The 27,500-nt window shown below is 40.9% G+C and overlaps 1 protein-coding gene across 1 annotated transcript in view; it reads left to right on the top strand.

Moving 5' to 3' along the window:
- B4GALNT3 (beta-1,4-N-acetyl-galactosaminyltransferase 3) overlaps positions 1–27,500 on the top strand; it is an 89,988-nt gene that overhangs the window by 54,648 nt on the left and 7,840 nt on the right. The window contains exons 5-16 of the mRNA XM_087722537.1: positions 2,157–2,252; positions 5,058–5,148; positions 7,110–7,210; positions 8,815–8,882; positions 10,523–10,601; positions 12,386–12,452; positions 13,388–13,531; positions 14,085–14,194; positions 17,235–17,335; positions 18,686–18,744; positions 21,700–22,609; positions 25,269–25,564. Coding sequence (XP_087578663.1) covers positions 2,157–2,252; positions 5,058–5,148; positions 7,110–7,210; positions 8,815–8,882; positions 10,523–10,601; positions 12,386–12,452; positions 13,388–13,531; positions 14,085–14,194; positions 17,235–17,335; positions 18,686–18,744; positions 21,700–22,609; positions 25,269–25,564 — 2,122 coding nt within the window. The remainder of the gene's footprint in view (positions 1–2,156; positions 2,253–5,057; positions 5,149–7,109; positions 7,211–8,814; positions 8,883–10,522; positions 10,602–12,385; positions 12,453–13,387; positions 13,532–14,084; positions 14,195–17,234; positions 17,336–18,685; positions 18,745–21,699; positions 22,610–25,268; positions 25,565–27,500) is intronic.

Below are 27,500 nucleotides of genomic sequence, written 5' to 3'. Positions count from 1 at the left end.
GACATTATTGAAGATAAAGATATCACTTTATTTATATTTGCTTTAGAAAAACATTGGCACATTCCAGCAAAATGTTTAGTATACAATAGTTGAAGCAAAGTGAACCAAGCTGTCAAAACATACCTATCAGTATATCTCTTGTGTTATTGCATAAAGTACTATATTTAACGATGCATTAAATTCAATAATAGAAAGAGATAATGAATAGAATAGAATAGAATAGAATAGAATAGAATAGAATTCTTTATTGGCCAAGTGTGATTGGGGACACAAGGAATTTGTCTTTGGTGCAGATGCTCTCAGTTTACATAAAAAGACATGAAAAGATACATTCATCAAGAATCATAAGGTACAACACTTAATGATAGTCATAGAGTACAAATAAGCAATCAGAAAACAATCAATATCAATATGAATTTCAGCGTTACTTAGGGGTAATATTTTAATGACATGCATCAAATAAGTAAATCTCCACACCTTTAGATTTTCATACATAGTTATATTGTATTTGTAATTCCAAAATATTAACTATATTGCTGTTTAAATATCTTTTTTTCTCCAACCTGCTATGAGTCCACTTAAAGTTAGAAACTGAAGCCAAGAACACTATCAACTTTGTTTCTACTTGGAAACCACTTTTGGACTTTCTGCTTGAGGTGGAAAAAATAAAACTTTGATTTTGGGTTTTGCCGATTACCGGTAGATAAGTTTTCTGTAATAGTAATGGCTAGTTTATATTATTTATAATATACTTTTATATAAAAGTAAAAAGTTGAGTTTTTATGCTATTATCTTATTCTAATGCACCAAAAGGAGACTGAGGTCAATGTTTTTCCCGCTTTGCCCTACACTTTTCCTTTCCCTTTTTCCTCCCTTATTGTCCTATTATTTTATTTTGTATTTTATATTATATTTGGATAAACTAATAAAATTTTGAATGATAAAAAAAGAAACTGAAGCCAAGATTAAAGGATTCATTATTTTACTTATTTAGGTATTATTTGGATGGAGCCGAATGAATTAATTGAGGAACTAGAGGCTTGGTTCTACACCAGGAAAGAAAGAAGGAAGGAAGGAAGGAAAGAAGGAAGGAAGGAAAGAAAGAAAGAAAGAAGGAAAGGAAAGGAAAGGAAAAGAAAAGAAAAGAAAAGAAAGGAAAATAAAGAAAGAGGGAGGGAGAGGAGAGAGAGAGAGAGGGAGAGGGAAAGGGAGAGGGAGGGAGGGGGAGAGAGAGAGAGAGAGAGAGAGAAACAGCATAGCTATCTGAATGTTTATTGACCTACCTGAGCTTTCTGGATAAATTCCCAGCAAGCCCAGGTGTAAGATATGCCTACAAGTCTCACACTTCTGGAGGACAGGCATGTTGAGGAAATGTGATTTATGATGTTGTATATAATAGGATAAAACAATTGCAATTACAGTTCCCAATATTTCCTCTATGAAGAGCATTACTTTGCCATCCATAAAGTTTAAGGGCCTCCATATAAGACAGTGATACCCTCAGGCACCCCAGCATGTAAAGTTCACACAATTGGTTTGTGCAGGATCAAATTGAAATCAAAGTGAGTTAAATAAGATTATTCTGCTCCTACTTGAAATATTGCAAAGAGCCCAGGTGGCGCAGTGGTTAGAGTGCAGTACTGTAGGCTATTTCAGCTGACTGCTAGATGACATTCGGCAGTTCAAATCTCACCAGGCTGAGGGTTGACCCAGCTGTCCATCCTTCTGAGGTGGGTCAAATGAGGACCCAGATTATTGGGGGCAATAGGCTGTCTCTGTAAACCGCTTAGAGAGGGCTGTAAAGCACTGTGAAGCAGCATGTAAGTCTAAGGGCTAAGTGCTATTGCTATTTTCTGATTTGGAAATGCCACAAGATTTTGGCCATTTTTAAAAGAAATATATATATATATATATTTCAATGCTTGGAATATGGTCCATTTGCAGTACCCATGTGGACCACCAATAGTCCCTAAACACACGTTGAGAATCACAACTTGCAATCACCCTAGTTAATTACATTTTCATGGAGGATGCCCTGTAACCTTCCTGGGCATCTCGTTTATCTTGTAATCTTTAGCCATTTAGTTGTAAAATAATGTAACAGATTATAGGGGCGTTTTGATAACAAAAACTCTTGCATTTTCATATGTTTGCAGTTCCAAGGTGAAGTAAATCTTCATGTTTTTGAAGACTGGTGTGGTGCATCTATTGAACAATTGAGGAGAAATCTTCACTTTCCTTTGTATCCTCATGTGAGTATCCTTTTAGGCCCATTGATTGAGGATGTGCCATCAAGTTGTTTTCAACTCCTAGAAATCACATAGATAGACTTTCTCCATGAGGATCTGTGCCTAAGCTAGTCTTTGAGGTCTTTCAACTGTGCAATAACAACAACAACAACAACAACAACAGGTACATTAAAGAAAGAAACAGAGTCACTAATCCTGGCTGCACAAGAACAAGCTATCCGCACAAATGGCATTAAGGCCAAAATCGAAAAATCCTCTAATGATGCCAAATGCAGACTTTGCAAAGAAGCTGATGAAACTGTTGATCACATATTCAGCTGCTGTAAAAAAATCACGCAGACTGATTATAAATTGCAGCACAATTCAATAGCACAAATGATCCATTGGAATTTGTGCAAAAATTATAATATTAAAACAGCAACAAACTGGTGGGAACATAAGCCTGAAAAAGTCACCGAAAATCAGATGGTCAAGATCTTGTGGGATTTTCGCATACGAACGGACAAAATACTGGCGCATAATACACCAGACGTCACACTGATTGAGAAAAATAAGGTTACAATCATAGACATTGCAATACCAGGTGATAGCAGGGTCACCGAGAAGGAACATGAAAAAATTGCAAAATACCAGGACTTAAAAATCGAAATTCAACGACTATGGCACAAACCAGCAGTGGTAATTCCAGTGGTAATTGGCACACTGGGTGCTATTCCAAAAGCACTGGAATTACATTTAAAACAGTTAAAAATTGACAAAATCACCATCAGTCAAATGCAAAAAGCCGCACTGCACACATATTACGAAAATACGTTACGATGTCCTAGGCCCCTGGGTGGGGCCCGACTAGTAACCAATGCCAAATCCGGCGATAATAGTATAATAATAATAGCCTTTATTGACATTGTACATCATGTATACAATGAAATTGTTTAATCATCATTGTAAACTGAGTCCACCCACTTTGCTGCTGGCCATCCTCTTCTTCTCTTTCCTTCTACCTTTCCTAGTGTGAGAGCTTTAGTTGGGTCTTCTCAAAATGTGTGTAAAATAAAATAACGAGCAGGGGTGAAATGCTACCGGTTCGCCCAAACCGATAGTAAAAAAATGTTACCAGTTCAGGCGAACCGGTAGCTCCATTGATCAGTTGTGCAACAATCAGCTGCGCTGCGCAATTAGAAATCACGCAGCACAGCTGATTGTCATACAGCTGATCATAGGAGCTACCAGTTTGCCTGAACCGCTAGCATTTTTTTACATTCCAACGATTAGCCATGCCACGCAATTTATATTCGCTAGAAAGCAGGAAATCTGTTTCCCACTCTTGCTGTTCCCCCACTCCCTGTTCTACTTATCTTAATCCTCCTTTTTCAGTGCTGCACAGTAGCACCTGCGGTGCACATGCCCACGCGAAGCAAACTGGTAGCAGACTTCAGATCATTTCACCCCTGAACTTGAGCTTCTTTAGGCCCACATTCTCCTCTTTTACCAAATGAAGAAAAAAAGAAGAAATGAAGAAAGAATTCTGTCTTCTAATAGTGGTTGGACTCCAGAAATAGTAAGAGAAGAGCAAATAAGATGATTAAAGACATAGAGACTGAAGCCTATGAAGAAAGGTTGCAGGAATTGGATATGGCTAGTCTAGAGACAAGAAAGACTAGGGGTGACATGATAGCAGTGTTCCAATATCTCAGGGGTTGCCACAAAGAAGAGGGAGTCAAACTTATCTCCAAAGCACCAGAAAGCAAGATAAGAAACAATGGATGGAAGCTAATCTAGGAGAGAAACTAACTGGAATGAAGGAGAATGTCCCTAACAATGAGAATAATTAACTAATGAACAGCTTGCCTTCAGAGCAGTGGTGGGATTCAGCCAGTTCGCACCTATTCGGGAGAACCGGTTGGTAACTTTCTAAGCAGTTCGGAGAACCGGTTGTTGGAAATAATCTTTTGGTTTTTTCTCCACTTTACAGGGCTAATCCTGTAAGGAAGGCAGGAAGGTGTTGTTTCTAGCCTAATCTTTATTGCCCTGCTTACAGAAACTGGCTCGCCGGTTAACCCTTATTACCCTTGTAACAACTAAGGAAAAGTGCCCATCAACCTGAGTGACATTGACTTGGCCATGCCCACATGATCACATGACCACCCAGCCCCGCCTACCCAGCTGGTCATTAGGGCAGAGAACTGGTTGGTAAATTATTTGAAACCCACCACTGCTTCAGTGGTTATCACTGGGGGTGTTTTTTTTTTTAAACAGAACAGTCACCTATCTGAAATGGTATAAGCAGGGGTGGGTTTCAACCGGTTCGCGGCGGTCCCTGCGAACCGGTTGGTCGCCGAACGTAAGTAACTTCCGGGAACGGTGAAGGGCGCGCCCGCCCGCCCGCGATCCTTACCCGGTTTTGACGAGTTCTGCGCTTCCACGCATGCGCAGGACGCATACAGCGCCTGCGCGATCGTCCAGGAGCAGCTGGAGCGTCGCACAGACGCTAGTACGCATGCGTGCACCGCGCACGTGCACGAGGACGCCGCCGGCCCCGTTCCAACTGAACTGGTTGGAACGGGGCGAGAAACCCACCCCTGGGTATAAGGTATCCTGCTTGAGTAAAGGGCTGGACTAGAAGACCTCCAAGGTCCTTTCCAGCTCTGTTCTGGCATTGTTTTGATCTTGCCTGTGCTGTTTCTCTGAATATCCTTGATCTTATTTCATCATTCCTAACTGTTCCTTTTTGTTCTTTCTAATCCATTCCTTTATCTTACTCCAGCTCAATTCATTAATGCTCACATTTCCTTTTTCTTATACTTCTAGACACGGACTACTTTGAAGAAGCTAGCAGTATCACCCAAATGGAGAAACTATGGATTGCGGATCTTTGGTTACCTGCACCCATACAAGGATGGTAAGGGAAGAGTAGAGTTAGCTGTATTACAAAAAACTTTACAAGTATGAAACAGCTTGGATCTAAGAGACTTCCATAGATTTTAGATAATACTATTAATGTTTCCTTTATATTTGTTACTCCCTTGTACAGGCTCACATGTGGATTCCGAACTGCTGCTGAGTATATACATAAGAGTGTGGCACAATGTATATCATAGATTAGTATATGCTTAAATCTATTGCACTAAATTCACGTCCTTTTCTTAGTGTCATTTTTAGTGCAGACTAGTTGATAACCCAGCACTGCCCGGGTATTTATTTATAGGGAGAAAATGTCAGAACCAAATGTAATGTTGGATTTTCCTCCTTACCAGAGGGGGACCCCCCCCCACTTTGTGGAGTTCTGTGAAGCCGTTACCAATAGTAACTCCACTGCGCTGTACAATAGAAGCAATATTACGACAGTACAGTAGAAGCCATTTTAAGGCACAACAGGCTGTATCTTAACATAACACACACCCCGAGGGATGCTAGGGGTGTCTTACACCAACAGTATTTGTTTCCTGAGAGTAAGTCATCTGTGTACTAAGTTTGGTTGAAATTGCTCAAAGCGTTTCAGAGTTATGCTGGAACACACACACACACACACACACACACACACACACACACACACACACAGAGATACAGATACAGATACAGATACAGATATAAATATAGATATATTCATGTTTGAATCTGGAGTTATCATGGGTTTCTGGACACAGAGAGATAGTATTCTCTTTTATCACCTCTTCCTCTATTCTGTATTATTAATCCTTAAATTTTCTATTGTTTACATTTTTCTGGTCTTTTCTCTTTAAAGTTTACACTCCTCACCAAACACAGGTAGTCCTCGACCTGCAACCGCAACTGAGCCAAAATTTCCATTGCTAAGAGAGACATTTGTTGAGTTTTATCCCATTTTCTCACCACAGCCGTTAAGTGACTCACCGAAGTTGTTAAGTGAATAGCATGGTTGTTAAGTGAATCTGGCCTCCTCGTTGATTTTGCTTGTCAGAAGGTCTCACAAGGGGATCACATGACCCCGGAACATTGCAACCGTCATAAACACGAGCCAGTTGCCAAGCATCTGAATTCTGATCACGTGGCCATGGGGATGCTGCAATGAGCATGAAAGTGTGAAAAACAATCATAAGTCACTTTTTTCAGTGCTGTTGTAACTTCGAATAGTTACTAAATGTTGTTAGTCGAGGGCTAACTGTATAGTACAAATTTGTATAAGGTCCAAAGGTAAATTGTATTTGAACTTCTTAAATGGATACTTGGCATCACAATTGATGCTAGCTGGACTTCTTTGGTAGATGGTAAAAATATGAATGGTTAAACATAAATCAAGGGTTAATACCAGTGGTGGGTTCTGGATCCCATTGCAACTGGTACGCTGCACATGAGGCCGTGCGTCCTAGTGAAGCATGTACGCTGTGCACACATGCGCATGCCACTGTCCTGCAACACCCACCTGCTCAGCAGAGATCGCGCAGGTACCTCACGCTGTGCGCGTGTGCGCAATTGCCCCTGTTGCTTCAAAAACAGATAATGAACACAGGTGGGCGGGTGGACCAAATGAGCCACCATACTGGTACGATGGCCGCTGCTCCCTGCTACCACCAGTATTGTCATACTGGGCCATACTGTCCAGAACCCACCACTGGTTAATACACATTAGGAAAATGGTTCGCACTGAATATCAGTTAAGAGTGCAGATATATAACACAAGGTTTAGCTGTTATTGGATTTATTCCAACTTTTGCAAATTCTTACCACGTGAGATATTAAAAAAACATCATTATATCATTCAGTAGAGATGATATTTATTATGAAAGATACATCATTCTTCTTCCACTGGCATGGAACACCATTTCCCATCTTTTTCGAATATTTCTGACTTTTAAATCCAGTTTTGTTTTTAAATTTCTGTAGGTATGTTTCAGTTTGCGATTGGGGCTGATGACAATGCCGAGTTTTGGCTGAGCCAAGGAAAAAACATCTCAGAGCTTCAACTGATGGCCAGCGTAGGCAAGGTGATCAGCCATGTTCTTTCAATTATCTATTTCATGTACAACATACACTTGGTGGCGCAGTGGTTAGAGTGCAGTACTGCAGGCTACTTCTGCTGACTGTCGGCTGCCGGCAGTTTGGCAATTCAATTTTCACCAGCTCAAGGTTGACTCAGCCTCCCATCCTTCCGAGGTGGGTAAAATGAGGACTCGGATTGTTGGGGGGAAGAGGCTGACTCTGTAAACCGCTTAGAGAGGGCTGTAAAGCACTGTGATAAAGCGGTATATAAGTCTAAAGTGCTATTGCTATTACTACACTTCAAAAGAAAAGAGTTGTCCATATAAATTGATAAATATTGTGCATTTGAAATCGATACAACTTTACTATACCAATTTATTATAGAGGTTAATTAATGTTTCAACCGTGATATCGTTGTGTTTGAAAGCTGTCATATATTCTTGAATGGTGTGTCATAGTACATGGGTGTCAAACTCGCCGTGTCACGTGACGTATTGCGATTTTTTTTCTCTTTGTGGAGTTGGGGTGGGCGTGGCCTACATGATGTGTGTCTGGCCCGCGAGCCGCCAGTTTGACACCCCTGCCATTCTGTATTCAGAATTATAGAATTACCTGGGACTATTACAGAGACCACGGATACCGATTGTTAGATTTGTAGCAGGATACAAAATGGGAAATGTAAAAATGAAATGAGAAAATAATGTAAAACAGTTTCCCATTTAACGCTGCTATCTACATCCAATGTAGCATAGAACTCCAGAAGAGTTAAGAGTATATATCACAGCAAACTTGTCTTATACATAATATTAACATTTCATAACCACATATGTTTATCACGTGTTGGATGTATTAATTCAAGGCTCGTGGGGATTCTGATTCATAGTTTTCATGAGTTCTCACACTGTGAAAATAAACTTTCGTGTGATGTTTGGGTTACACAAATGAAGATGATAATGAAAAATAGGAAGAGTGTTATGAATTTAAGTGTATGGATTATCGTCATATGAAGTCACATTTTGAAAGTTTTTGGATATTTTAAAAGCAAGAGGTTTTTTTTTACTTTATAAAATTTAAGAAATGGCAACAAAAGGAGTAAGAGCATGCTATCCTACTTTCTAAAGATTTTCATGCTTTTTGTCTCTGTTGGCCAGCACTCACAATGTCTTATTTCATTCATTCATGCATGCATGCCTACATACATTCATTCAATATTTATAGCTCATAATTTTTGCTCTGTCTCTGCTTCTCCTTTTGGCCCCATTTACTCGGCCACGGCCTCATTGAGCCCATCTAAATGTGGGTCAGCCAAGAATGACACTGTAGCACCTGGCAAATCTAGCAGCTGAACAGCCTCTTCCACTTCTACAATCCATCTCTTCTTATATCCCTCATCCAGCTTTGACAGAGATGCTGTTCCATCTCTTAACGCCAAGAGCAAGGAGCAATCAAGAACATTCCTGTCGGTCAATCACTATTGACGATATTCATTATGCTTTTTAATCTGTGATTAATCTCTTGTACACAATTATACAGTAAGTGAAACAAATGTGTTCAGGCTTTATTGCGACTGAAGCCCAATTTAACAGGGATGTTTTGTCTCTTTGTTCAGACTGGAAACGAGTGGACGGCACCAGGTGAATTTGGGAAATTCAGGAACCAAAAGTCAAGGCTGGTGAAGTGAGTAAACTGAGATCTTAATTCTGTTTTGTACATTACTCAACTGGATGCAAGTTTTTACTTGCTTAAAATAATTTCAGAGTGCTCCCTAGTGGCCAGTGGTACAATTTTCTGCACATCTATTGATCCAATATATTTGTAGCTAACCAGGATCCTTGGTGCTCTCTGAGTTTGGTGATTTTCTTGCAGACATCACATTACTAAGCTAGGTAGCTGTTCTGACCCAGGCTTCCCCAAAAAGCACAAGGCAGAGTCCTGGTCCTGACCAAACCCTTTTTATTAAACAAATTCCTCTCATTCACATTCAGCAAAGGCCTGGTAAACAGTCTTTCAAAGGAATATTTATGACTACAGACCTTATCAATCTTGGAAAGCTGCCATGTAAATATTTTCCAAATGAGGTGCTGTGCAAGGAAAGACTGGGCACAGAATCTCTGAGATTCACGGACAGAACTTCACACTCCTGAAACGAATCTAATGACCAAACGAACAAATTGTTTCTTGTAAAAGCCCACTTCCCTTTCGCTCTTCTTTTATTTCCTATGGGAGGGGCCATTCACCTTCCATCTGTGACTTCATTCCCAAGCCTACCCTGATTTCTGACTTATTATTTTCTTCTGGCAGCTCTGCACATGCGCACACTGGGAACAGGCTCCAGCTGTTCCTCTGCCTCATTGCTGTCTAGCTCCGAAGGCACCCGATCACTGCCAGATGGCCTCGGCCCTGTCTCTGCCTCCAAGGCAGAGCCCTCATCCAAGCCTTCCCCAGCCTCCAGAACTGGCCCATGCTCCTCCCCAACCTCCTCACTCTCCGACTCTGCTGTCAGCTCTGCTGGCTGCTGGCAGATCACAACAGTAGCATCACCAGTGCTAATGTGCTGGCACTGATGATGTTACCTAGTTTGATAATGAAACATCTGCAAGAAAAACACCAAGCTCAGAGAGCACCAAGCCCACATTATTGACCCCCCCCCCCGCTTTTCCCTGGGCTATTTCCCCATTTGCACCTAAACTTGGCATAAAAAAAAATGTTCTGGCAATTTCTTGTTTCCACCAATTTTCCTTGGGATGTATGTAATCTTGCTCCTAACTCATGAATGAGACAGGTTGATGTCATCCTTTGATGTAGCAATGTTAAAGGAGTGTTTCCCTCTTTAAGGCAACTAGATTCTGTGACAGGCACAAGGTTTGTAAAATCTACCATGCTTCCCCACCCATCACATTAGAGGCTAACTGAGATCTTTTATGGCTGCTTCAAAATTATACAACAACTGTATGTGTCGTTCTCTCTCATCTGCAGTCAATTCAATAACTTGAATACACTGTCATCATCTTCTTCTTTTAACGACCTCATAATCCCTGGCGGGGTGGAATCTGGGCAACTGAATGGAGCTATCAGAGTGTTTTAATGGCCGTGTGCCCTTCCTCTTGCCAATGCGGAGTTTTGTTCATCAGATATAATATTCTCAGTGTGCCCAGAGAGAGAGAAATATCTGCCTCTACCCAGGATCGAACTCACAGTTTCCTGATTGTGAGGCAAAAGCTCCACCTCTGTGCCACCGCGCCACACTATAACTTTAATACACTGTATTGCTAGCAAAAGACTTATTTTGCTTTTTAATCTCTGATCTTCCTTTACAGATTGTCATCTGCAAACAAATATTATTTTGAAATTCTGCACAAGCAGGACGACAAAGGAACAGATCATGTGGAAGTTGCAGTAAGTTCACTGGCTTGGTTATCCGTACAGGGACTTGGCTTAGGAGTTTTCATGGACCAACTTTTTCATTTCTTCAAGTCAGAGAAAATATCTTCTTTCTGATATAGAGTGTGAAGTTAATAGTAGTAGTGATTTCACATATCAACAATGATTCAGGTAGTTAAATTAGTCAAAAAGCTCAAACTACCTTAAGGGGGGAGGAGGGAGCAGATACTGAAGAGGAAAAAATAAAGAAAATATTGCATGTATCCCCCTGTTAAGTTTATTCAAATTCCAGAGACCCAAATAGAATCAGTTGGTTCCATGTTCTTATACCATTTAATATCCCCCTAAGAAAAATGAAAATATGATCTTTGCCAAAGAGTTGTACTCAATTTAGCTGTACTAAACTGTCAGGACATTACATATAATTACGGCGGCAAGGATAGCCTTTGCCCAGAAATGAAAAAACAAATTAATTCCAAGCGAAGATGAAATAATAAGAAAGGTTAGCCGTTATCCATTGTGCTGAAATGGACAAACTAACTAAAAAAATCCAGGGAAAAGAAGAATCAGAATTTTACCAGATATGGGATAAATGGTATAGGTGGATGGGGGGAAAAAAACAAGAATTAATGAATATAACAAAACTCAAAAAATAATAGTTATGAGTAAAATAAGAGGGTTAAGAATGGTGAAATCCAAATGAAATACAATAGAAGGGGAAATAATATAAGGTGAGCGGTATAGATTGATAATTGCTATTAGAAAGAACAGGAAGCTCCTGTTCATATTGTATTGTGTAAATGTGGTGTAGGTCTAGGTTTTGCGTGTGTGTGTTTTACATGTTTGTTAATAAAAAATAAAAAAAATATTTTTTAAAAAAACTGTCAGGACATGGTGGCTCAGTGGCTGAGATGCTGAGCTTGTCGATCAGAAAGGTCAGCAGTTCGGTGGTTGGAATACCTAGTGCTACGTAACAGAGTGCGCTCCCGTTACTTGTCCCAGCTTTTGCCAACCTAGCAGTTCGAAAGCATGTAAAAATGCAAATAGAAAAATATGAACCACCTTTGGTGGGAAGGTAACAGCGCTCCATACACCTTCGGCCTTTAGTCATGCCAGCCACATGACCATGGAGATATCTTCTGACAGTGCTGGCTCTTCGGCTTTGAAATGGAGATGAGCACTGCCCCCTAGAGTCGGGAACGACTAGCACGATGTGCAAGGGGAACCTTTATAGCAATAGCAATAGCAATAGCAGTAGACTTATATACCGCTTCATAGGCCTTTCAGGCCTCTCTAAGCGGTTTACAGAGAGTCAGCATATTGCCCCCAACAATCTGGGTCCTCATTTTACCCACCTCGGAAGGATGGAAGGCTGAGTCAACCTTGAGCCGGTGAGATTTGAACCGCTGACCTGCTGATCTAGCAGTAGCCTGCAGTGCTGCATTTAACCACTGCGCCACCTTGGCTCTACCTTTACGTAAACTATACTCTCTACCATTAACTTTGCAAAGCTCTCCAGCTGAGTGAAGCAAGTCCTAAAATTTCAAATTAAATTGTATCTCAATCACTAACTGCAAAATACTTCTGAAATAGTTTCCTTGACTTTGTCGATCAGAAATTGTAACCTGGGAAATCAAACACAGCTCAAAACCCTTTTATAGTATTCTTCCAGAAGTCAGGAAATCATTGGGTTTTCTTTTCCGGAAGACCACATCAGCTAAGGTGCATTTAGATCAATCTGTTTTCTCTCCCCGTTAACAAATCTATAACATCTTTATGCATCTGTCTTTTTCTTTCAGTGGAGACTGGATAATCCTGAAGCCAAGTTTACAATTATTGATTCTGAATTCCTCTCCCTTTATGTTGGTAAGTCTTTCTATGCCACCAAACTAATAACAGGAGCCATTCTTCTCCGACTTCATTACCCCTTTTTATCTGAAGTGCTTTGTCACAAATGCTAGTGCGCAGAAAACAGATGTTTTCTAAATATGTTTACATAGTTGGTAGATTTCACAGGGTGTCAGGAGACAAAAGTCACTTCCGGTTTGTCCGTAGGGCTGATTTTTGCCCTCCGGAGCCTTCAGGGAAGCCTCCTAAAGGCCCCTGAAGGCTCAGGGGGTCAAAAATCGGCCCTACCCACAAACCGGAAGTCACAATTCCCGAACTTCTGGGTTCCCCATAGGTCCATTTTTCGCCCTCCAGAGCTTTCAGGGGCCTTCAGGGAAAAAAACAGCCCTACAAGCAAACCGGAAGTGACTTGGACCTACGGGGAACCCGGAAGTTCAGGAATGGTGACTTCCAATTTGTCCATAGGTCGATTTGTTGTCCTCTGGAGCCTTCAGGGAAGCCTCCTGAAGGCTCTGGTAGTCGAAAATCGCCCCTATGAACAAACCGGAAGTCACCATTCACAAACTTCGGGGTTCCCTGTATGTCTATTTTTCGCTCTTCGGAGCCTTTAGGGAAACTCCGGAGGCCTCCGGAGGGTCTCCAGGGAGGCGGGGGAGGCTGTTTTCACCCTCCCCGGGCTCCTAAAAAGCCCGTGCAGCCTGGGGAGGGCGAAAAAGCCATGCCAAAAGCATGTTTATATATATACCTGCTATCTTGTACATGTTTGACAAACCAAATAAACAAATAAAATAAAATGTGTTGTCCAATCTCTCCTTAAAAACCTCCAGTGTTGGAGCACAACTTCTGGAGACAAGTTGTTCCACTGATTAACTGTTCTGTCAGGAATTCACACATCATTGGTATGAGTCCCACTTCACTCCTACTTATTAGTTTTTCTTTCTTTCTATCTTAAGACGAAACTCTTATCAAAATGGATGAAGTTGGTCATATCCCACAGACACCAGCCACTCGGGCAAACCAGATGCGGCCTAGTCAGGAGGCTATGGAACACCCAGCTGACATGCTGAAGGCTGACCCCCGGGACACCATCTATGCATGTAAACATTGTGATGTTCTGCTTGACCGCTCTTCAGAGTTCAGTTGCATTAGTAGGGCAAGAATAGTCATTTAAAAAAAAAATCCAATACAAAAAAAAGGAACAAGACCAAATAAGCCTGCTAATGACCAAAGCTCATTCCCCAAATACCCTCTGGAACAATCTGATCTTCACAAGACTCACACAGCTGCTTCAAAAGCTGACAGGCGGCTTTTATATATGTTTAACTATGCATAGACAATGCTTCTGCTGGAACCACCAGCAAAACAAGCTGGCTGGGCAGGCACATACATGCAGAGACAATTGGGGATGCTGAAGTGCTTCATTGGCACTATCGTGCTTTTCAAATCATCTTTTTCAAAGTTTCCGCGTAGCCCTAATGTTCAGAAACGAAGGAAGCCAAACTGCGTAACTTAATTCAAAATGGCCTGCTACCTGACTTCAATGTTTGGTAGATGACATGTGACCGCTTGGAAGTGAAGCCTTTGCAATTGCCTCTTTTTTTCATTTATTCATTTATTTATTTATTTATTTATTTATTTTGGTCTCCTTAGTGCCTCTCTTAAGGAAATCCCACATCCGCCGGATCTTTCCAGAATGTCAATACAAACCAAGTTATGTGGTCAATGGATTCAAACTACAGCGCTACCAGGGCCTTAGTTTTGTGAGTCTTGCTTCTTAATTCAAGTCTTTTTACAGCTTACGCACATTGCCAACTGAAGGTATAAAGTGGTGGCTTATGTTGAAATAGCCTAGTTGTACATAGCATCATCTGGTAGTTGTCCTTCGACCCATAAGTTGTATAATCTTGAACCCTTCTTGAGTATTTGGTCCTGATAAGTATTCCATGTTAGTTGTGGGTTTGTTATTTTTTCACTAATTAATACCATCCAAGCTTTATTTGCTTCCTCTGCTGCTATACCCTGTTTTCCCCAAAATAAGACCTCCCTGGATAATAAGCCCAATTGGGCTTTTGAGCGCATGTGCAAAAATAATCCATCCCTGAAAATAAGCCCTCCTCAAAAATATTGCAACATGGCAGCAGTCATGAGGTGACCACGCTCGCTGCCTCCTACACCTCAAAAATAATAAGACCTTCCGAAAATAATAATAATAATAAAAAGAGCCGAGGTGGCGCAGTGGTTAGGGTGCAGTACTGCAGGCCACTTCAGCTGACTGTTATCTGCAGTTCAGCGGTTCAAATCTCACCGGCTCAAGGTTGACTCAGCCTTCCATCCTTCCGAGGTGGGTGAAATGAGGACCCAGACTGTAGGGGCGATATGCTGACTCTGTAAACTGCTTAGAGAGGGCTGAAAGCCCTATGAAGCGGTATATAAGTCTAACTGCTATTGCTATTGCTATAACTCCAAGTGCTTATTTGGGGTCAAAAGAAAATAAGACCCCGTCTTATTTTCAGGGAAACGCGGTAAAAATAGTTTTGAGTCTTACCTAGCCTTCTTGCATTAGAGAGAAGACATTAATTTTTATGTCAGTGGACCTCATTATACAGTTTTGTATGATGGCATCAGAAATAGACCTCCCAAAATGTTTTTTTCAAAACCCAAATTTCACAATTTCATTACAGTTGTCTAATGTTATTTTTCATTGATTTTACCCTTAAGAGTTCAAGATCCCAGATGAAAACTTCCAAATATTCTCCACCAGTTCTAAATATTCCAAAAGAATATTTTAGATATTTAGTTTAATTTTTGTTGTATGGCATTTACAGTTGCCTCTGATATTATACCATAACCGACCTATGCTATATGATCCCACTGGACAGGAAGTTTGGAAATTAAGTTTACCCTTCTTTTTTCTATGATCAGTTCACATGTCCAACCATAGTGTGAAGAAGCACAATTTCTTATTTCTCATGAATGATAACTTAAATGACATGACACCTTAAAATTCTGGACCTCATTGCTAAAATCTGCTGCATTAAATTATCCTCTATTACAGTAACCCATTCTCTTTTTAAAGTACATTTTCCATCTGAAAGAATCTTGGTAGAAATTGTCTTTATGCTGACATTATGGCTCTATTCCATGCTTTCTGGAGTAATTTCTGTTGAATTCTCAGTGCATCTGTAGTCCTCTGAACTGGGACAATTTGGACTAGAAAATCTTATAAAATAAAATGTATTGCTCCCAGGGGGAATGACCTCAAATAATTATGTAGAAGGTTGACCCTGAGTATCTCTCTGTGTTAATCAAATAATATAACAAATTTTCAGATAACTTCCTCAAACCCAACTGTATTTATTTGTGACTTTTGGGAGTTGGAATCCAACACAGTGGAAGGCTGTAGAATGAATAGCGTATTTTTCGGAGTATAAGACGCACACTTTTCCCTCAAAAAAGAGGGTGAAAATCTGGGTGCATCTTATACACTGAATACAGCATTTTTGGCGTCCCAAAACCCCACCCCCTTTGCAAAAAATGGCCATGCATAGCCTTTAGGAGGCTTCCAGAGTGCTCCTGGGGGCTGGAGAGGGCAAAAATGAGTGAAAAATGGGCTGTTTTTGACTTGTTTTTGCCCTCCAGTCCCCAGGAGCACTCTATAAGTCTCCTAAAGGCTATGCGTGTCCACCCCCCCCCTTTTTTTTTTTTACAAAAAAATGGGCCCATTTTAGCAAAAAATGGCCTGTTTTGGGGAGGTCTGCAGAGTGCAAAATCTTTTTTTAAAAAAATTGCTTCTTCAAAATCTTGGTGTATCTTATACTCCGGTGCATCTTATACTCCGAAATATATGATAATTTTCCTGAATAAAAATATGCATGTTGCTCTTGGGAGGCTCTGAAGGATTTGAATGACAAGAGATGCCAATTTACCTTCGTTATGGATCCATGATTTTGTTTGTTTCTAAGAGTGACTATTTGGCTGACAGGCTTTAACATGTTATGACATAAATGGGTTTATTAAATTGCCTTTCCAAGCTTGAATATCGTAGAGCCAGTTTGGAGAGCCAGTGTAATCTACTTGTTAGGCTAGAAAGTGGGAGACGGTGAGTTCTAGTCCTGCCTTAGCCATGAAAGTCAACTAGTTGACCTTGGGCCAGTCACACACTCTCAGTCCAGTGTCCATCTCACAGGGTTGTTGTTGTGGGGAAAATAGCACCCAGAATATATATTGGTTATATTTGCCATTTTGAGTTATTTGTAAAACAACAAAAAAACAATATAGGCAATCAATCAATCAATTAGCAAGTAAGCTTATTGGTTGGAACTTTTAAAATTGCAAATAAATAGTAGGGATGATTCCTTCTTCTCTTACTTTAAGATACATTATGGCCCAATCAATATATGCTTGTTATCACAGTTTCAAAACAGAGGTGGTATTCAGCAGGTTCTGACCAGTTCTGGAGAACCGGTAGTGGAAATTTTGAGTAGTTCGGAGAACGGGTAAATACCACCTCTGACTGCTCCCCCTCCCCCATCTATTCTCTGCTTCCTGAGTCCCAGCTGATTGGAAGGGAATGGGGATTTTGCAGTAACCTTCCCCTGCCACTCTCACCAAGCCACAGAACCGGTAGTAAAAATGTTTGAATCCCACCACTGGTTTAAAAGGAAATGTATTTCAACTCAAATACATCCCAGGCGATATATGTGGACATAGTCAAGATAAACATACAGTTTTGGGAATAACAGCATTGTTTGTCCTTCACTTAGCAAAATACTCTGCTCAATTCTCTTTGGGTGTTTCCAGGTACGACTGTCCTTTGTGTATCCCAATGACTACACCCGGTTGTCACACATGGAGTCACTTAACAAATGCATCTACCAGGAAAGTGACTTGTATCTGAACAGGTAAATAAACTCCTGCCATAACTTTTTTATGGTTGCTAAAATATTTTTCAATCACTGGAATTTTCCTTAAGGATAATGGGTGCAGAGAATGGAATGGAATGGAATGGAATAGAATAGAATAGAATAGGACTCTTTATTCTCATTTTATATGTAGTCAGCATACATTAAAATGAAATTTGGTTGCAGTCAGCTCTCAAAAGATAATCATTATGCATATACCCGCAGAAGCCAATGACTAATAAGAATAACTGATAGTCAGGGGTGGGTTTCAACCGGTTCGCGGCGGTCCCTGCGAACCGGTTGGTTGCCGAACCCGGAAGTAAGTAACTTCCGGGAACGGCGAACGGCCCGCCCGCCCGCCCGCGGTCCTTACCCGGTTTTGACGAGTTCTGCGCTTCCACGCATGCGCAGGACGCATACAGCGCCTGCGCGATCGTCCAGGAGGAGCTGGAGCATCGCGCAGATGCTAGTACGCATGCGTGCACCGCGCGCGTGCATGAGGACGCCGCTGGCCCCGTTCCAACCGAACCGGTTGGAATGGGGCGAGAAACCCACCCCTGCTGATAGTGTATTAAATCTAAAAGCAGATTGAAAAAATTTATGCACCATTAAAAAAAAAATTTTTTTTTAAACTGCATCAGCTAATTTTCATGATGCTCATGAAATATTTATCTCAGGCAGGGAAAAACCAAGAAAGAGTGCCCACCAATTCTAGCTACCAACACCCTGACGAATGGCTTCTCACTATTTTTAATCGGAAAATGAAATTTTAATGGCCCATAAGTCTTTTCAATTCTCTGACATGTAATTTTTCTGTATTTGAGGAAAGGCCATTGGCAGCATCCATGGTCCTGTAACTGTGCTTTATGATGGTTTTGACAAAATAGTTCTGGAGCAGACAATAGGTTCACTTAATAACTGCTATGTTTGTTTAATGACTGCTGCAATCTGGGTGTCCCAAATAAATAAATAAATAAAATTGGGTTGGTTGCCTGACCCATTTCGTAACCATTGTGACATAGACCATAATTGAGCCGAGGTGGCGCAGTGGTTAGAGTGCAGCACTGCAGGCTACTTCAGCTGACTGCAGTTCAGCAGTTCAGCTGTTCAAATCTCACCGGCTCAAGGTTGACTCAGCCTTCCATCCTTCCGAGGTGGGTAAAATGAGGACCCGGATTGTTGGGGGCAATACGCTGACTCTGTAAACCGCTTAGAGAGGGCTGAAAGCTCTATGAAGCGGTATATAAGTCTAACTGCTATTGCTATAATGGGCAGGGTCTATTACAGGCGTATGTCAAGGAGGGGATACCAAATGCCAGCCATGTGAAGTAATTGGCATAAATCTTGCAGGTTTGGATTTTCTAAATACATGCAAATGGATCCACCAGAAGATGGATCGAAAATGCAAGGTATGTATCTTTAGGTCAGACCAGGAAGCTAGCTTTATCTTTCGCTCTCTTGTGCTTTAAGGCTGATGATTGATTTTAAAAATGCATTAGCCTTTAGCATTAGATTAAATCTAATTATCTAGTCTACAAGTATGTCACAGAAGCAAGTGCACCCCCTCACATTTTGTAAATATTTAAGTATATCTTGCCAGCAGTTTAGACATTAATGGCTGTGTGTTGTGTTATTTTGAGGGGACAGCACGTTGTACAAGCTGCATGCTCACTATTTTACATTGTAGCCAAGAGTCATTTCTTCAGTGTTGTCACATGAAAAGATATACTTAAATATTTACAAAATGTGAGGGGGTGTACTCACTTCTGTGATATACTGCTAGCATTGTGTTTGATTCTTTATTTCTGGCATCCACGAAGAATAAATTACTAATTTGGACAAGGTGTTCAGATCTTCTTTGTTCAAAATACAAAAGAAACATTAAGACAAAAACTGAGAATGCCTTCATTTTTCCCCTTGTAAACACCAATCGAGGCAGAATTTATACTGTGGAATTTATACAATCTTATTTCTGTAGTCTTGCAATGAGCAAAGTAGCCACTCTTACAGAAGCTGTATTTTAGGGTGTGTGTGTTTTTTTAAAAATTTAAACACTAATGCTTAAAAATAAAAGTGATATCCCATCAAAGATTGGGTGAAATAGAGTATATTACATCATTTTAGAACAACTAGTTCATAAATGAAAATTAGGGTATCGTTTTTCTGAAGTGCATAACATTTTCTGGATGGGGAGACATTATAGTTTTGAGGGACTTCTTTCCTGAAAATAATTCCTGAAGCCAGAATAAAAAAATATATCTGAATTAGTTTCATTTACTTACACCGTATGTATAGCAAAACTTAAATGCTGTTGAGATGAGTATAGGCAAGCGAGTCATCATATGACTGGACCCAATTCTATGGCCATTTTTCCCATGGTCATATTCATTAAACGAATCACCATAGTTGCTACGTCAATCATGTAGTCATTAAGTGAATTTGGTTTCCTCAATTGACTTTGCTTGTCAGAAGCTGGCTGGGAGAGTTACAAATTGCAATTTTGTACTGCAAGATGCTGCAACCCTAATAAGTGAAAGTCAGTTGCCAAGTCCTCAAATTGGGGAATTGTTGCATTGGTCATAACTTTGAGAATAGTCCTTAAATCACTTTTTATCAGGCTGTTGTCTCTTTAAGCTGTCTTTAAATTGCCATTCATAATCATTTAATGACCTCATAATCCCTTGAGGGGTGGAATCCGGGCAACTGAATGGAGTTAAGCCGAGTGTTTGAATGGCCGGATGCCCTTCCTGTCACCAATGCGGAGTTTTGTTCAGCAGACGTATTCTCATGGTGCCCAGAGAGAGAAATATCTGCCTCCACCCCAGATTGAACTCACAGCCTTGTGACTGTGAGGCGAGAGCTCCACCCCTAGGCCCCGCACCGCTCTATTAAGCTGTCTTTAAATGAACAGTCATAAGTCAAGGACTACTTCCTAGGCTTCCTAGGCACAAAAGCAAATTCCTGGTCCCAATAAAAACCCTTTTATTAAACGAATGTGAATTCTTCCCATTCACATTCAGATAAGGCCTGGCAAACAGTCTTTCAAAGCAATATTTATGACTACAGACCTTATCTAGCTTGAAAGGCTGCCATGCAAATATTTTCCAATTGAGGTGCTGTGCAAGGAAAGATTTGGCACAGAGTCTCTGAGATTCACGGACAGATCTTCACACTCCTGAAACGAACTAACGAATGAATTGTTTCCTGCAAAAGCCCACTCCTCTTTCGCTCCTTTTTTATTTCCTATGGGAGGGGCCATTCACTGTCCACCTGTGGCTTTACTCCCAAGTCAACCCTGATTTCTGAGCTGTTGTTTTCTTCTGGCAGCTCTGCGCATGCGCACACTGGGAACAGGCTCCAACTGTTCCTCTGCCTCACTGCCGCCTAGCTCCAAAGACAGCTGAGAACTGCCAGATGGCCTTGGCCTCATCTCTGCCTCCAATGCAGAGCCCTCGTCCGAGCCTTCCCCAGACTCCAGGACTGGCCCATGTTCCTCCCCAACCTCTTCACTGTCTGACTCTGCTGCCAGCTCCACTGGCATCCCAGAATACATGCTATACAGAGAGTATATAGATAGGTGGGGAAGTTCCCTAGAGGCTTTTGTAGATTACCTTCAGCACCTTTAAGGTAGATACACTTGGGAGGCATTATCTCTAGTCAAATGAGAAACAGGTTTTTTTTTCAGCACTTCAGTTTTGTACTCAATACAACAGCTCTCCCCTACTCCCTACAACACTCTTCGAAAGGTTTTATGCGTCCCTTAGCTTAAGAAACAATAACTCTTCCAGATTGAATTGAAGCAAGAAAGTGAGCAATGAAGGTTAACTTGTTGCGTAGTCAAAACTGAGAGACAAAATAAAAAGACACAAGATGTGTAATTTTATTATTTTTTTCTAAATAACATGTTATTGGTGAAACCTAGCTACTAGAAGATACGATGAAGTACCACCCAAAATATACAAGTTCTAGTAGAACCAGAAGAGAATATTCAGAATAGCAATAAAATGAGAGACATTTGAAGAAACAAAAGATATATTCATGAAGTATTGAGACAGAGCTAGCTCAATGGTTAAACGTATTATTAAAACTAGCCATATAGGCCACCTCTTCCTCCTAGGTTTTGGTACAATTTGTTATTTCAGTATGATGATGTTTATGTAATATATTTAGAGGTTTAATGTTCAATGATTTAGATCAGGGGTCTCCAACCTTAAGACTTGTGGACTTGCAGAGAACTTTGGGAGTTGAAGTCCAAAAGTCTTAAAGCTGCCAAGGTTGGAGACCCCTGATTTAGATGACTTAGAGTACTGAAGATAGATAAGAGACAGAAAAAGTGGATATTTGATAACTATAATTTCTTCCAGCTTATGAAGAAGACAATTTTGATGAACCTCAATATGCAGATCCAGAAGCAGCAGAGATAAAGACAGGAAAAAACCACGGGGCTGCTGATCAGTACGGCGATAATTCCATTCACAAACATCGGAATATCTTGTCGGTTACCAAAAAGAGGCAGAAGAAAGATGAGCAGAGATATAAAACCAAAGTAGAAAGTTATCCTACACCAAGGGCTTCCCATCTGATATTCAGCTCAAACTTTCCAAATCTCCCTGATCAGGAAAGGAATGTCCACAGATCAACCACCAAAAGGAAAGTAGAAGGCCAGGATTTACAGACCGACAAAAGACCCAAGGTGACTAAGGGACATGGGAATTCAACAAGAGAAGCCAGCCAACCTCAGTTAGGCTTTAATGCAACCAGAAACCAAAAGGCATTATTGGATGCCATCCAAACTGGAAGGAACCCCTCCAAAATTGAAGAAACTGGCAAGAGAACCCCTCGACAGCAGCCTGAGATGCATGAGGACCAATGGCTTAATCAAGTAGATACCTACATAGCCCAACATAAAGCCGCGGATGCTGCTAATGCCATTATTGGCGGGGGGGATTTAGATGCCAAGCAGCAAGTCAGGTTGACTCATTCTTCCCACGAGGCAACCCGAAAGGAAGAGCATGTTACAATAGTGGAAGAAGAAGAAAATGAAGATGAAGGAGAAGAAAATGAAGATGACTTCTTTGGTGCTCCTCCTCTTCTCTATGACCCCGTGGTGAATTGGAAGCAGACTTTCAAGGCCAGCAATGTAGACTTCCAAGCGTTACGGTCAGACTGGATTGATTTGAAGTGTAACACTTCCGGGAACCTGCTCTTAAAAGAGAAGGAAGCCATCCAGGTGGTTCAGGTGTTCCTTAAAAAACTGAACCAGAAGACCAAAGGGTAAGATGGGGAGGGGTCTTGAAGGGTTCCACCACAAAACCGTGTTCAACTAAAGGGCGCTCGACGAAACCGCGTAGCTGACGTCATCACAGCGCGACAACAGTGCAGAGAAAAAAGCACGCTGTAAACGCTAAACCTAAAATTAACCCCTAAACCTAAACCTAACCCCCCTAAACCTAATCCTAAACCTAACCCTAAACCTAACCCTTAACCTAACCCTAAACCTAACCCTTAACCTAACCCTAAACCTAATCCTAACCTTTAACCTAACCCTAAACCTAACCCTAACCCTTAACCTAACCCTAAACCTAACCCTAAACCTAACCCTAAACCTAACCCTTAACCTAATGCTAAACCTAATCCTAACCCTTAACCTAACCCTAAACCTAACCCTAACCCTAACCCTAAACCTAACCCTAAACCTAACCCTTACCTTAACTTGAATCGGCTTGCTTTCAAAGTACTATTTAAAGGGCCCTTCTTTCTCCGCGCTCGCTGTTATCACCCTGTTGATGACGTCAGCGACGCGGTTTAATCGGGCACGCTTTAGTCGAGTGCGGTTTTGTCGTGCCACGGTCTTGAAGCCCCTCTGATCTTTACAGAAGAAGAACTGTAGTATGCAACATAAAATGGGATTTCTTTATGCATCATATAGGCCAGTGATGGGGAACCTTTTCTCCCTTGGGTTCCAAAAGCATGCCCCCTGCGCATGTGTGCATAAGCCCCCAGCTGCCCTGCACATGTGCACATGGCTTTCTAGGATCCTGGGGAGGCCGAAAAATGGCCCAACATGCAAACCGGAAGTTCAGCAACGGACTTATGGGTTGCCCGTTGGGCCGTTTTTCTTTCTCCGGATGCTTCAGGAGGCTTCCAGAGTGTGAAAAACAGCCGAAAATCAAGGCCGAAAATCAGTTGGCCAGCGTGCGCATGCATGCTGGAGCTGGCAGGGCAACACTTTGCGTGCCCTCAGAAATGGCTCCGGGTGCCACCCGTGGCACGCGTACCATGGGTTCGCCATCATTGATATAGGCCTAAATAGGTAGTTAGGAGTAACTCCGGATCTCAATGTGATGATGTTCTATTAAAGTCTTAGGAGGTAAGGCATGTAGAGAAGTTGGATCCCTCTCTCTCTCACCCAATTTCAAACAAACACAAACACAGAAGTTGGATTGGATATTTTTTTCCAATGGCTTGAAAGCAGCTCCTCTGCCATACCCACCCACCCCATTCCCCTGCTGCCTTCCAATCCGAGCCTTTGATTGCAGGTGGAGCCACGTTGCCTTTTCCAACTTGTAATTAGTGAAGCTGGGCTTATATACTTTTATCCAGGGGTGTGTGTGTGTGTGTGTGTGTGTGTGTGTGTGTGTGTATGAAAAGGCAATGTAGCTCTGCATGCAATCACATACCCTTTCCAGCTGTTTCAGAGAGGTTTTCAACTCTGCTCTTGCCTGCCATCATGAAAAGAAAAAAAAGGAAAAGGAAAAAAGACAAGAGCTGAAGGCTGAGCTAGTTGCTGCCAGAGTCACCATGTGGATGACTCTGCTTAACTGTTTAAAAAAGCCTCTAAAAAAACGCCCTCTACAGGAGGCAGGAGAACGACGTGCCTCATTACGTCAGGAATTTTTCAGCTTTTAACCTTTGCTTAGCTCTGCTTGAGTGATCATAAAGTCAGACTAGATAAGGTACCTCGTTCTCCCGCCTCCTCCTGTTAGAGGCTTTTTTAAACAGTTAAGCACTAAGCAGAGTCATCCACTGTGACTCTGGCAGCAATTAGCTCAGCCTTTTTCCTTTTACATTTTTTTTTCTTTTCATGATGACAGTGATGGCTAATTTTTTCATTGCTGGGTGCCAAAAGCGCACGTGCGCACCCATAATGCAATGCAAGTGCAACCCCCCGTGCATACATGTGCAAGCCTTCATGTGTGCCACACACATGTGCACGTGACTCCCCTGTGTTCCCTTGCACATGGACATGCTACCCCCTGTATGTGCCCCCACACATGCACATGCAACCCTGTGCATGTGCGGCAGAGACCCAAAAGCCAGCTTGCCAGCAGGAGAAGCATGCGCATGCGTGGTGAAGCTGAAATGGGGCAATGGCTCGTGTGCTTGCAGAGAGGCCTTTGCGTGCCACCTGTGGCAAGCGTGCCATAGGTTCACCATCATAGTTCTAAGAGAATAACATAAACAGCTGCACTTCTTTCAGGATTTAGGTTTGTGCAATCAGCCGAGGCGTTATGACTGTCCTATCCTTTTTTTTCTATAATCCATTTAAGCAAAAGGACACAAATAATTTGTTTGTATGGATTTGTTGAATAAGGGTAGAATATCATTCAGTGTTAATCAATATTGTCTAATAGTCAGTTGACAATAGTCGAATCATGCGATGCTGGATGCCAAAGCAAATATAGCAGATGCCCCATTTTAACATGCTTAACATATTTTTACCTGCTGCATGATGATATTCCCTACAACAATAGATATTTAGAAAAGATAATATAACGGAGGTCTTAAGGATAGGATCTTTAGGAGTCCAAACTGAACTAAATCAAGCAGAAAATACACGGACGATCTTTGCAGAGCATCAGGGCAATGGAGCTGTGCTTGGTGGGCCCCAGCCCTGATCCCAAAATCTAAACTAAAGTGCTCCCATTTCCAGGCGGTTCCAGTTAGAGCGCATCATAAATGTGGAGAAGCGTCAAGATTACCTGCGAGGCAGCCGTTACTTTCTGGAGCTGGAACTGTTGGAGCAAGGAAAACGCCGAGTGCGTTTCTCAGAATATGTCTACACACGGGGCTGGCATGGAGGCAGCACTGGAGAGGAGGAAGCCAATATGAAGGAGTTGGCATGGGGCCACCGACGTCACCTGATGACCAGCAGGGATGAACCTGTGCTCTGCTGGCCGTTAAGCTTCTTATGGAACCACCGTGCAGTTGTCCACTTTATAGTGCCCGGTAATGGGACAGAATTGATATTTTTAAGTAAACGGAATGTTGTGTGTATTGGTAGAATAACAGTAGACTTGGGTGTCCTCCCTTTAACCAGGAGGAATTATATTTATGGAATAATTGGTGCTCGGTGACCTTGGTGGTTTTCTTGGAAGAAAATCACCCAGCTCAGACAGCACAAAGGACCCCACACTTCCATCCTGAGCTACAGATATTCTATTCTATTAGAATTATATTTAATTAGCCGATAACCCCAGCATTGCCCAGGTAGGGGGAAAATGTCCAGACCAAACGTAATTTATTTATTTTTTATAAAAACGTTTTTATTTTTAGACAAACATAAAACATACAGACATAAACACACACAAAATAAAAATCCTTCTTCAATTACTTACAGTGTGTCGATTGGTTACAAAACTTTTGTGCTTTCTCACAATAGTCTTCACTTGCAATTTATATAAAGACTCATATCATCATTCTAATATATATGTATACAGTTGTTATGGTTATTAAACATTCATTTGACTATAGCTATTATTACATCCTTTTTATGTAAAATATTCTAAATTTAAGATAAATTTATATTATGGCATTTACATCATCCTGAAATCATCCAATAGTATTACATCTTTATATTCTATTCTATATATAATTATTTATCTTTTATAACAAAGCTTTTAAACATCCTCTCCATAGTCCTCAAAATTTATATAAAATTTCATATTATCAATTGTGTGTGTGTGTGTGTATGCATTATTATCATTATTAATCATTATTTAGCTATAACTATTATTACTTTATTTTATACCTAATACTCTAAATTTAACTAAGCTTAACTTAATTTTTATTCTAACACTTCATTTCTTCATCCTGTATCCTTCCAGTTGTAGTGCAGTCCTATATCTCTTGCCATGTGTGATATTTGTATTCTAATTGTTTTCTTGATAAGTCTTATGTGGACTTCTCTTGGCACCTTGTTGTTCCTTGTGTATCTTGTAAAGACTCAAAACCCTCCATCTGTTCCTTCCATCCGCTTGCCTTTAGTTATCACTGGTGCTTCTGCCAGAATTTCTCTCATTGTTTCTACCAAATTTTCTCTCTTTTCTTCTTCTATGTTTCGAGGTTTGAGATAGGGTTCCAATTTGTTAATCTCTCCTTTCAACATTCCACTCCTGTCATTTCCAACCATGCTCGATTTGCTTTCAATATCAACAATTTTCTTATCACTTTGTTCATATTTTTCTTCAATTTTTTGAACTCTATCCTCAAATTTCATCATCGTTTTATAAATATTCTCAACTCTTCCCTCTATTTTTTCTGTTTTTTGTTCTATGTTCTCCATCCTCTTTTCAATGTTTTTTGTAGTTATTTGTACTTTTTGAATTTCAAACATAATCATTTGCAATGTTAATTCTTTTTCTTCTTCACATTGCGCCAGGTTATAAACACGGCCACTAAAACATCCAAAGCTTTTTTGTTAAGTTTCAAACAAATTCACTATAATCTTTCAAGTTAAGGTTTTCTCTTCACTCCAGTCAAGCTATTGATAGTACTCCAGAAGAGCACCTGCATAAACAATCCATACTCTTCCCACTATTTAAATGGTTCTCCATTAAGATTCCAAGATCCCTCTCACAGTTACTAATGTTTATGTAACCTAGAACTGTGTTGGCTTTTTTGGCAGCTGCTGCACACTGCTGGCTCATATTTAAATGGTTGTCCACTAGGACTCCAAGATCCCTCTCACAGTTACTACTATTGAGCAAGGTACCACCTATACTGTACCTGTGCATTTTGTTTTTCTTGCCTAAATGTAGAACCTTACTTTTTTCATCATTGAATTTCATTTTGTTAGATAGCGCCCAATGTTCAAGTTTGTCAAGATTCTTCTGAATCTTAAGCCTATCTTCTGGAGTGTTGGCTATTCCTGCCATCTATTACT

This window comes from Thamnophis sirtalis, unplaced genomic scaffold (genome assembly GCF_051295495.1).
Source record: "Thamnophis sirtalis isolate CommonGarterSnake01/CBP01778 unplaced genomic scaffold, rThaSir2_p1.2 scaffold_9, whole genome shotgun sequence".
Lineage (NCBI taxonomy): Eukaryota > Metazoa > Chordata > Lepidosauria > Squamata > Natricidae > Thamnophis > Thamnophis sirtalis.
This window is presented reverse-complemented; position numbering and strand designations above follow the sequence as displayed.